Raw genomic sequence first — 12547 nt, 5'->3', positions numbered from 1 at the left:
TTTTGCCTCCCAAGAGGAGCAAAATGTATGGCCTAGAGATCTAACAATAACTCAGTCATTACATGTGTTTTTAGGTGAATGTGTAATGAATTGAGGTTTAGGCAACAGGAAAATGCAGTAATTTATCCTGGTGTTTCAGGAGGGGTTTTCTTTCTAAAATTGCCTAAAGGTTAGACTTTATTTCAAAATACTCTAAGTGCTAACTCCAAAGCCCCTAAGATGCTTTTCATGTCATTGCAGAGTAGCTATTATGAGACCAGGAGCTGATTGTAGAGGTCTTCAGCTACAGAAATTTGACATCTGTTTGACGTTAATATTCCACTAGAAGAGTAAATCTTCACTCCCCTGGCTTTCTTGTGCACTCTGACACATTCCACATCAGTGACAAATGTCCCCTGAGCCAGCAGTGATTTGACAGGTCGGGAGGTACTCCTGTAGAGGAACTGACAAATGGTTTCCATGAGAAGTCGAAGTACCCTCAGGAAGCAGACAGAATTTCTGCATTAACACCAAGTTGAAAATGAAAACTCCCGCACTGCAAGAGGTTTGTGGCAACCCAGGAGACTCCTCCCCAGATAACTGAATTTGCATGTGACATCATAGACTTGCATAAGGAACTGCAGCAGCAGATTACAGCGGTTTGTACTTACAGGTTTCCTCACACGTGGAAGCAGGCTATATTCAATAAAACAGTATGTTCTTGACCTTCTGAACAATTCCTGCTTCTTTTTGTAACAGAAGCAAAAACTCCTACTGGGTTACATCCAGTCATTCCAGTGGAAATTTGAAACCAAATGAATCTGTTTCATTTAAGTTTGCCAAACCCAGGCTGCTAGTGGGATTATTCACCAGCCCAGAGCTCACAAAGGATCATGCTCCAACAATGCTTTAAAGTATGCTGGTGGTCAGGATGATAATATAGGGTAATGGCTCCTTTCACTTAAGGATCTTCAAATACTTTACAGATGTGAATGGAGAAATGCAACATGGAATTTCCCAGCCCCACTTTGCAGAGAAGTTTTTTGGGGCTTATCTGTGTTCAAGCAACTCATCGCAGCTAAGAGAAATAGAAAAGTTGGGACAGGGGCCCCAGGAACTTGATTCCCACTACTTGTATGAAAGCATTAGACATGACATCACCTCCTCACAAGATAAGGGCTCATTGTTTCATGGCTGTGTGTTTTCACCCTTCAATGTGGAGATTAGTTGATGTAAATTAAACACAGGAAAATAACAACCAATCCTTCCTCTCCAGCAGCAGGCACAGAAAAGGCAAAGTTTCTCTCTGACCCATGTTGCTGACATCCCTGTTGCAGGACCACTGGGTACAACGAGCTTTGCATTTAACACCACAAAAGTCAATCTCAGAGTGCAATTTATGATGGCTGAGATCATAATCTGGATTCTTATTCTATTGTTCCCATTCTATCATCAACACCCACACTGCAATATCCTGTGGTCTCCTGGCCAGAAGGAAGTGGGATAGTTGCTTTGAAGGATTAATTAGTGACTAGAATCAAAATAAGCCCACAAGTCAAACCTGAGAGCCCTTAAATAATTTCTTCTTGTAGACTCTCTAGTGATTTCCTAGCTGTATTTTACCAGCTTTCTAGCCTCAAAGAATTTTTTCCCCCTAGATAACCTTTAAGTGCCTAATATAATGAGGCTGTGAGCAACCTAATCCAGTGGAACATGTCCCTGGCCATGGCAGGGTGGCTGGAACTGGATGGTCTTTGAAGTTCTTTCTGACCCAAACCATTGCATGATTACATGATTTGATAATACTGCATGGTAATCGACTGAAATTTCAGTTAAGCTTTCTTATCAAATATAAAGAGGGACAATTCATAGCACAAACAAAAAGTCTCTTCTCTGCAGTAACCCTTAGGTATTTTTAAGCCAACAGGCAAGGCAGTGGTATCGGGTTCATACAGATACAGGGGCCACGGCTCCGTCTGGAAGGTGTCCCTGCCTGTGGCAGGGGGATTGGAACTGGATGATCTTTAAGGTGCCTTCCAACCCAAACCATTCAATCATTCTACGATTCTATGATTTTAATATATTTTCTTTTTTACTGTAAGATGAACTCAGTCCAGTGGAAGAGGTGCCCACACAGCACTGAACGTGCGGTTCTGCTCTTCTTACATTGAACTCCTTGGTATATCAGAGACCTTCTACCCCAGCTAGTCAGTAAGAATGGAAATACGCACTCAGTCTGTCCCACCATTAAAACGGCAAAACTTACGGTCCTGGCCTTATCACTCCACAGAGTTAAATGCCATCAGGGAAGCTCCTATTTTTACCAAAGCGATAGACACACAGTCTGCAGACTCGGACAGGTATTACTCTGCCCAGTAAAGTGCCTTTTCCTATTAGATTATTTCCTTCATAATGGTGAAAACTACAAACTTCCTATACAAAACGTAAACGAACGAAGTCTAGATTCTGTCTGTGCTGAATGAGGCTCATAAATGTAAGATGGAGGCCAGATGCAGCCCACAGGGCACAAGTTTGACACCTCTGATCTATATGGGCAGGAAATGGTTATAAATAGTCCCATTTAAGTTCTCTGAAGACAAATATTTTTGATATAGAGTGTTCAAGCACAAAGAGCAATTTGTTGACCACCCAGGAGACTTTCGTTTAAATAACATTTGCTTGGATGATCAATTATACTAATGTTTATTGCAGGAGTTGCAACATTTGTTCCAGAGAAGCCATGTATATAATCCGACTTACTTGTTGGTGACAGCCTGCATAAACTCATCAACCAGTTCGTCGTACTCTTTCCCACGAACCCTCTTGTGTTTCAGGCCAATATAGAGTGGATCATTCAGGAGAGCCTAGGACACAAAGCAATTCTGTTGACACCTTCTCTTCCACGGATGGATTTACGTCTCAGCCTACGCAAAAAGTTGGTCTCTTGTAGTCATATGATGATGTGGAGGGGCTCTTTATCAGGGAGTGCAGTGATAGGATGAGGGGGAAAAGTTTTAAGCTGAAAGAAGGAAGATTTAGATTAGATATTAAGAAGATATATGCTGCTGTGAGTGTGGTGAGGCACTGGAACAGGTTGCCTAGAGAAGTTGTGAATGCCCCATCCCTGGAAGTGGGGAAACATTGATACACAGATTCCTCTGGAGGGAAACTTCAGCTGCAGGGCTTGGAGCACACCAGCACTTGGTGGTGTGCAGACCAGTATGGAGGAGAAGGAAGAGATGAAGGAGCCAAAGTCAAGTACAGTGCTGTGTTGACTGGAAACACCAAGAAGTGAGAGACTGAGATAGCTTTAGCCTCAGAGACTCCAAGTTCAGAGTTCCCACTTTTCAGGAAAGACTGGAACAGTCTGAGATGAGCACTCCATTTTTTCCACAGAACTATGACAGGTCCCTGTGCTGAAGGGATAAAATAATCCTAGGACCAGAGACCAAAGAGTTTACTGGGAATCTCATCCCAGATGTCATCGACAGCCATGCATTTTGCTTTTTTTCATTCTTTTCAAGCGTATAGTGTGAGACATTTAGGGCTGGTGTGTTAAGAGGTGCAGAAAAATCTAGCTTTCCAGTGAGCATGGGCATGTCTGAAAACGCTAGCACTTCTCTCTCTTCATACACAAACTCAAAGCTTTTATAGCCCAGGTTTGTTATGTCTCTCAAGAAACATGTGCTTTGTTTACTCGGGGTCAAGTGAGGTGTAAGTACATTTTATGAAACTGGACAAACCCAGGCCCTCACAAATAACTATAGGATATTAATTTTAGAAAACGACATCCTCACAGATGTCCATTCTGGCATTGCTGAAACGTTGCACTTTGGCCTTTCTGAGCCAGAGTCATAAGGCAAAAATCTGTAAACAGATGGAGTCTTCTTGTCTGGTTATCATGTGCACTAAAGTGTGCAATCTGACAAAACACTGGAATTAATCATTCCCAAACCACCCACCAGGGATTGTCTATTTTCTAGAATACAGTCACCTCTATCCAGACATGAGCATCTGCCTATTTTCTCACAATTACCAGAAGAATAATAAATCTAGGACTTCATGTACAAAGTCTTTCAACTCACCTTGCTGAGCTGAAAGGTGGAGCTCCAACTGGCAACATTCGGAATCATCTCATCATGGGACCATGAGACTACTTAGGGTTTTTTTCAGTTCTTCATATGAGTGAAAATTTCTTGAGCATCAAACAGGAATGAAACCCGGCCAGTTCCCTGCAGTCCTGGTGTAGCCATCATCTCAACAGTTGGACTTGATGATCTTAGAGGCCTTTTCCAACATTAATGATTCTATGACTGTATGATACATCTTTGATGTATCTGGCTTGCCTTCACATTTAGATATCAGGAAGAAATTTTTTACTCTGAGGTTGGTGAGGCACTGGAACAGATTGCCCAGAGAAGTCATGGATATCCCATCCCTGGAGGCATTCAAGGCCAGGTTGGATGAGGCTTTGAGCACCCTGATCCAGTGGAAAGTGTCCTTGCCCATGTCAGGGAGGTTTGAACTGGATGATCTCTAAAGTCCCTTCCTGCCCAAACCATTCTGTGTTTATATGATGCTATGAATCTATGATTTAGGGAACTGGCCTCAGTTAAGCATTAATCTCAATTCTTTCTCTCCCCCATTAGATCTATGAAAAACTCTTACCTCATTGTCTGTGCCAACATCCAGCAGGACAGGGAGACACTGTTGTGGGTTAACTCCACCACAAGCTGTGTACAAAGCAAGTTTCCCCACGGGGATCCCCATGCCGTAACTTCCTAGATCTCCTAAACCAAGAATCCTCTCTCCATCTGTTACCACGATGGCCTAGGAGAATCAAAAGAGACCATTGAATGTGATAGCCAAGGCTTCCAAAGCAAAATCAGCTCCACTGTCTTCACACCAATGCTGTTTTGCAGTTGAATTGTGCAATGGATATTTGCTCCTTCTACATGACCTCAGGCTATCTAGCTGTTAGTGATAGAGTGCTGTGCATTTTTCAGGTTAGCAACAATGTGACTGATGTGTAGGTGCATGCAGTGTGGGACAGAAGCAGCTCTGCTTGCCAGCACTTCAATTCATTTGTACCAGAACCCAGTCACTATGGCTCTTTGTGCATCTCTCAACCAGAAGCTGCACAAAAGAGGTCCAGCCTTTATTTTTTCTCTCTTTCTCAGGAAAAAGAGCTCTGTACAGCACTGCTTGTGGTTATGAACTGTATCTGTGGAAGAACTGCTGGACTTAGTGATATGAAGGGTCTTTTCCAATCTAAATGATCCTATGATTCCAAGTAGTAACAAGTTCATACATCACATTGAGTAGCCAACATCAGGTAATCAAAACAATACTCACCATAACCCGGCCCCTTTCCCTCAGGTACCCTGGCTGTAAGGCAGGTAGACAGAAGCCATCAGAATGGGCAGCAGCATGGACTGTGGAGGGGCTGCTGCTCTATGTAGTCAATATTAGACCAATTTTTCTCCCCAAGTTGGCAGTTAAACAACTGCCTTTTAACTCTATGCAACTGGCCTTTTGCATTTCAGCAATACCATCACGTTACACTTCACCAAAATCTCTTGTCCATGATATTACATTTTTCTTCTTGTTATCATTTCTTTGTGACAAGAAGAGAAATAAAATCCTACTTAATGTTGTCCCTAAAGTCGAGCTGTTCAACCCACACTGTACACCAACACCTTAGGATGCAAATGACCAAGCAGATCTGACTAAGCCTCACTATTTTTAGGTTAACTACACCATTTGTTGGTTTTGTCCCCACGGTCAGGCACTATTTGGGGCAATTCTGAAAATCAGTAAGAAAAGGAAGATACTGGAGTGCAGTCCTACTGCAGGAGAAAGCTGTAAAACACAATAATAACTTTCAGCACTGCCCCAGCACGTCAGAGAACAGGGAGCTCACATTAAATGTTTTGTCAGGCTGTGGGGGAATCAAGTGCAGGGTCTAGCTTGGAATTCAAAGGAGACAGAGAAGTTATTTATTTGCTGATCTGCACATTTAAGGCTAAAGTTAGGACATAGGACATATGCATCCACGTGCTTTAGTAAGAACTAAGAGGATGGGGGATTAGAAGCCATCTCGGTAGAGGTACTTTCCTGGAGTGGGGGATAATAAGGAAATATTGATTTATTGCTGTGATGGAGAAGCATTTCGTTGTTTGGGAGTGGAATAAACCTCTTGCTGCACTTCACTATTTCAGGAAGAATCACACTAATTTGTTTCAGTGTCCTTTCTTATTCAACGTGAACTATTTACACACTCCAAGACTATTTTCTCCGTCAACCCAAACCACTGTTTGTAATGACAGAACAGAGTTACATTACATTACATAGTTCAGTAAGCCTGAGGAGAAGCTACAGCTACAGAGGACACACGTGCCTATTCATTTTTTACATCTATTTTGCCCTCTAGCAAAAAAAAAACCCCTCTGGTCATTTCAGGCATGATATATTTCAGGGTCATAACACACATAGTTATAGTGACACCCTACAAAATTAAGGAACCAGAGGAAAAAAAATAGAAAGGGGATGTGCTGATGAGGGCTACTGACATTTTATCCAATGTTTCTTCATTACAGGATTCATTAGCCACCTTTGAAGAGACACAAAAAGCCTACACTCCCACATGAGTATGCTCAGAAGTGGCTTCTTTCGCTTGTTCTGCTTCTGGCACTGATTCCTTCAGAGGAGTCCAGATTCCACAGAAGGGGTTGAGGTGGGGCATGAGAGCTTGGCTAAGGCTTTGGTAAGCTAAGCAGAGCAAACTTCCAGGCAGAGAATCCAGGCAGACAATCCAAATTTCCCATTTCCACAGTAAATGCTGTTGCCACGAAGCTCAAAGGAGCCACAAAGCAAAAGGTGGGGCAGCATCTCCATGTATTTCTCCTCTTTCTTTAATGGGACTTACTGGTGTTGCTATTCAACCTTTTCAAAACACTAGGTCCCTCTAGGGACTTGGGTGCAGTCCCTATGTCTCCTTAGTTATCTCAGAATCTCAAGTGTTCCAGTGTCTACCAGTTTAGGCACAGAGACATTTGTTTACAAACACACTGGGAGCCCAGCAGTCCCAAACTGATAAAAACAGTCCTTCCAGTCATTCCAGTGCTTAAAAGGGGCCTATAGAAAAGCTGGGGAGGGGTTCATTATCAGGAGAGCAGGGATAGAACAAGGGGGAATGGTTTTAAGCTAAAAGAGGGGAGATTTAGATTAAATATCAGGATGATTTTTTTCCTGTGAGGGTTGTGAGGCACTGGGACAGGTTCCCCAGAGAAGTCATGGACGTGTTCAAGGTCAGGCTGGATGAGGCTTTGAGCAACATGACCCAGCGGAAGGTGTCCCTGCCCATGGCAGGGGGTTAGAACTGGATGATCTTCAAGTTTGCTTCCAACTGAAACTATTCAATGATTCTATGATCAGCTGCGTCTGGCAGTCCTGGAAAACAGATAGCCTGAATCTCTTCCGTGGACCCCTGCCCTACCTATATCTGATCTGGGTGCCAGAGGGGGCTATTTTAACAATCATCTCTAAACTTTCTGTGCCAGTTTTCCCATCTGCAAAAACACAGCTATTAGCCACAATGAGTTCTGCTCGCAGTCCTGAGATAGAAACAAATGGAAATACTGAGATCTTTGGACAGACAGAGCAAGGACAAAATATCTAGTTTGCATCTGTTCTAATCATGATTCCAAAGACAAGGTTATAGGAGTATGATTACTTTTTTCTGGGAACATGTTAGAGTCCTTTTTATTTTCCCCTTAGAAATGGAAAATGCTTGCAAGTTTTACTTAGTGCCCAAATCTTTGTTCCTGGAAGAAACACATGCTGATAGGGAACTCAAGCTCTGTCAGTAGACAGGGAAATTCTCAGACACATGCACTTTCAGGCTGATGGAAGGAGGTGACTGGCAAGACCTGTCTTACATGTTGACTTTATTTCATGCCAGGGACTTGCCCAGCCCCAAGCTCAAGTGAAAAACACTTCACAAGATCCCTTTTTTTGGGTGGGGTGTCAGTAATATTTTCAGCTGCTGGATATCAAACATTGTTTGCAGAGTTGCCAGTGTTCTGGATACTGCATGACTCATTGGCTCTAGGGAGGAGTCCTACAAGCAAGTCAGTTACAGAGATACCTTGAAAAGCTTTGGTCCATCTAACAAGATGTGAGTTAGCCACAGAATTCACCCCCCTCACCCTATTTCTTCCTCCTTTGCTAGAACCCCCATTCTGTACAAATTTACTATCATGCACACTCTTTCTATTGCCCGAGGTCCTGCCACCTTTGATAAAGGTGTTCCTGACCCATACACACAACAGAGTCTCTGAAGTTCTGGAAATTCTCTGAGGAAGGGAATATTTCTTAGCTTGTCCTTTTGAATATGTAATTCCGTAAATAATGCCAAGCAGTTGCATTCTGTGTCCAATTTTCCACCCAAATCCCTGTATTTTCCCAGTCCACAGGAAACATGCTACATACCTTAATATTTTCTTCAGGCCAGGAGTTGAGCATTGTTGCAATATGGCCTTTGTCATGGATGGTGATAAACAATCCCCTAAGAAAGGGAAAAAAAAGAAGAAAAAGAAGCCTTGTCATAAAATTAATAACCCCAGGATAAAACAAAACAGGTGAAACTCGAAAACACGTGGAAATGAGCTACAGAGCACAAAAGCAGGCTATTTTCTGGCATAGCAATGAGACCTCAAGGGATTGCTAATAATGAGTTTAATTCTCATTTTCAACCCCCAAGGCTTAAAGTCTTTAAGGGCAACTTCACTCAACAGCCACTGGTGTGGCACATTTCACCATCTTTGGTTCAGGGAACAAACTCTTAGTGAAGAAGAGTCTTCCAGTTAAAATAATTCAGGTAAATGCAGGGGAGGCTGATGTTTTTTCCATAAGCCTTGTTACACGTTCCTTCCTGGGGAGCTTATTGCTGGCACTTCATAGAACCACAGAGTCATTAAGGTTGGAAAAGATCATCCAGTCCAACTGTCAGCCTAACACCACCGTGACTACTAAACCATGTCCCCAAGTGCCACAGTCATATGTTCTTTGAACACCTCCAGGGATGGTGACTCCACCACTACTCTGGACAGCCTCTTCCAATGTTTCACCACTCTTTCAGTAAAGAATTTTTTTCCTAATATCCAATCTAAACCTCTTCTGGTGTGACCTGAGGCCATTTGCTCTCATGTTATCACTTGTTTCTTGGAAGCTGAGCCCAACCCCTGCCTGGCTCCAACCTCCTTTCTGGGAGCTGCGGAGAGTGATGAGGTCTTCCCTCAAACTCCTTTTATCCAGACTGAATACCCCCAGATCACTCAGCTGTTCCCCATAAATCCTGTGCTCCATTGCCCTTCTCTGGATGCGCTCTAGCCCCTCAATGTCCTTCTTGTACTGAGGACCCCACTTCAAACAGTGAAAGCACAATCTTTCTCATCCTGCTACAAATGATGTGGTTGTCTGTTACTGAGCTAGGGATTTAGGGTCCCCTCTCTGGTCAACAGAGCTCCAACAGGATGCAATTAGATCAATACTTGCTGTGGCATTTGCTTCAACCAAGCCAAACATGTCCTTGTAACAGTATTTTCTTCCCATAATATCTGACCCTAGTTTTTGACACTTGTGTTCACCAAATGAAAACAGTCAAAGTGAAACAGTCAAAGTGAAACAGAAAATTAAATGTTTAGAGGAAATCTCTGTATGAACTATTCATACAGACAATCGCACATCTAATTGTACTAAGGCTGATCATTTCTTAACACAAAGGTCTTCATTGCTTAAACAACAATGCCTTCTCTTTAATAAAATTAGGAACTGGAAGACAGCATTCTTGAAACGTGTTTTAGATTTGGGGCTTATTTTTCTTTTCTTTACTATTGTTATCAAAATAGCATCCATAGCAGGGATTCCCTCAATATCCAGGATGGCATTATTCACATTAGCTGATCTTTGCTTGGATGTTTGGAGCATTTTTTTTTTGCAATGCCTTTTAGGCAGTGCTAAACTCAAAAAGCAACCTCCTTCATATGAGTCTCAGGCTAAATTGCTCATGGTACTCAAAGTGATCCCTAATCAGCACAATTTGGGGGCTCTAGTGCCATGATTCCTCTTAACAGGCAGAAGTACCCATTTTCCATGCCTTGTTACCTACTCACAAAAGGAGGAGTTATGTCAGCGATTAGTATCAGCTGGAACAATGGACAAATGAAGAGAAGACTCTAGGGAGACCCTATAGCAATCTTCCCATTCTTAAAGGGGGACTACAGGAAAGCTGAAAAGAAGTGCAGGAATAGGATGAGACGGAACAATTTTAAATGGAAAGAGAGGAGATTTAGATGACATATTAGGAAGAAATTCTTTCCTGTGAGGGTGGTGAGGCACTCGCATAGTTTACACAGAGAAGTGTTGGACGCCCCGTCTCTGGATGTGTTTAAGGCCTGGCTGGATGGGGCTTTGAGCAACCTAATCCAGTGGAAGGTGTCCCTTCCCACGGCAGAGGGTAGGAACCGTATGATCCTTAAGGTCCTTTCCAAATCAAAGCATTCTAAAATTCAATGATTCTATGAGTTTTGCTGCTTACATCTCTCTGCTATTGCTCAGCCCCAGTAAGTTCAGATCCGGTCATGCTTTGGGGTTCTAATGTGAAATATTAGGTAGAAAAAGCTTGACAACAACCTCCATTGTAAGTCTATATGAGTGATGAATAATCAGACATAATTGGGCTACTCTCTAAAGCAAGAACTCCTCTCTCGTGACTCTTCTACTGCACAGATATCTTCCCACAGTTAACCGTGGGATTCCTAATGAAAAAGATCTTCGCTTTGAAAAGAAGAAAAATAAAAGTGCTGACTTCAACTCTGATCAAGTTCACAATCACGCTGAAAGATCAGAAATGCAGAAAAGAAAAGGAGTGCAATGCTTCATTTGTTCACCATAGTTCTTCAAAACTGTGCCCAGTAACTAATGTACTAATCACGTCTACATGGCCTATCTCAAAGGCAGTATTCACTGATGTTAATCTTGATGAGAAAGCGGTACTGTATTTTCGCCATCAACGCTTAGAAAGGAGTTATTAACTGAGAATTAAAAGCAGAGATTAGTAACACCATTGTGGATATTTCAAGTTATTTTGAGACACCTGTTACTGAAATATCTTCCTATGTGCCTCATACATTCGTATCTCAGTGCTGAAGGGAGTCCACCAGCTGATAAACCTTTGAAAGACACCCAGTGCTTGCAGCAGAAGCTGAAACCCAACAGGCTACCCACCAACAGTCCTGTGGCTCCATGAACTGTGGGTTTTACACAAAACGGAGAGGGTTGATTCCCACTGCCTCTGAAGAGATCCTGATTCTGACCACTGTCTCGGGAGGGCAGGGGGCTGGTTTCCAACGTCTGCTCCCAATCTGTCAGTGTTCAGCCTGTGTCTTCCAAAATCTAATGACTGCTTGCACCATGAAAAGGAAGTGCTCGTCGACAGCCAACTGAGCCAGCACTGTGACCAGGTGGCCCAGAAGGCCAACATCACCCTGGCTTGTACCAGAAACGGTGTGGCCAGCAGGAGCAGGGAAGCGATCAAATCCTTGTACTCAGCGCTGGTGAGGCCACATCTCAGATCTTATCCCTGCACTCCCTGATAAAGAGCCTCCCCCAGCTTCCCTGTAGGCCCCTTTAAGTAGCTGAAGGCTGCTATAAGATCCTGCCAGGCAAACACACATGCACGGGGCCAAAACCAGAAGAAAAAAGAGCTTAGTAAAAATTAACTGCTCCAGGAATGTCAAGCCAGAACACATAGACTGTACAATTACTTCTGGCTAAACAGTAACTTTCAGAGAGCTGTTACTTTTGTGGGGGTAATTTTGAGTAAGGAGTGCTCCAAGCTGCATTCATTAAGGTTTCAGAGCTCCAGTTTCCCACTCAGACCATTAACACCACAGATTTCCCTACAGCTGCCTTCTGTTAAGGTGGAAGTTAGACTAGATTTTATGGTGCAACTAAGCACGTCTGTAAGGTTCCAGAAAACTCTGAGGAGAGTTGCAGGTCCTTAATTTATCACTGAGACACTATATCCCTCTGGATTTCTGCAGGTCATGTCAAGCTGCCCAAACTAGACTTCAAGATTCAGCAGGCTGCAAATCATCACTGCAGAATCTGTCAAAGGGATTGGATTCATCCACCTACACTACACAACACCTTTTATCATCCCTAAGCTAAGGATGTTTTCTTTTCCTTTCTGATTTTGTTCTGGATGAGTTCATGGAAGTGCATTAGGAATTACAAAGCTACACAAGGAGTCTATATATCAGGGAGTATAGGGATAGGATGAGAGGGAATGGTTTCAAGCTGAAAGGGGGGAGATTTAGATTAAACATTATGAAGATATTTTTTCCTGTGAGAGTGGTGAGGCACTGGCATAGGTTGTCCAGAGAAATTGTGGAAGACTCAGACTTGGAGGTGTTCAAGGCCAGGTTGGATGGAGCTTTGAGCCGTCTCATCCAGTGGAATGTGTTTTTTGCCCATGCCAGGGGTTAGAATTGTATGATCTTTA

General features: G+C 42.9%; 1 protein-coding gene across 2 annotated transcripts in view; it reads right to left on the bottom strand.

Annotated features, from left to right (window-relative positions):
* The window catches only part of ME3 (malic enzyme 3), a 123732-nt gene that overhangs the window by 25543 nt on the left and 85642 nt on the right, over positions 1 to 12547 (bottom strand). For both annotated transcript variants that reach the window (XM_069879842.1, XM_069879850.1), the window contains exons 4-6: positions 8473 to 8548; positions 4648 to 4809; positions 2740 to 2843 (exon numbers count right to left, since the gene is read on the bottom strand). In XM_069879842.1, coding sequence (XP_069735943.1) covers positions 2740 to 2843; positions 4648 to 4809; positions 8473 to 8548 — 342 coding nt within the window. The remainder of the gene's footprint in view (positions 1 to 2739; positions 2844 to 4647; positions 4810 to 8472; positions 8549 to 12547) is intronic.

Source organism: Phaenicophaeus curvirostris, chromosome 1 (genome assembly GCF_032191515.1).
Source record: "Phaenicophaeus curvirostris isolate KB17595 chromosome 1, BPBGC_Pcur_1.0, whole genome shotgun sequence".
Lineage (NCBI taxonomy): Eukaryota > Metazoa > Chordata > Aves > Cuculiformes > Cuculidae > Phaenicophaeus > Phaenicophaeus curvirostris.
The sequence above is the reverse complement of the archived record's forward strand: the minus strand, read 5'-3'. Positions and strand labels throughout refer to the sequence as shown.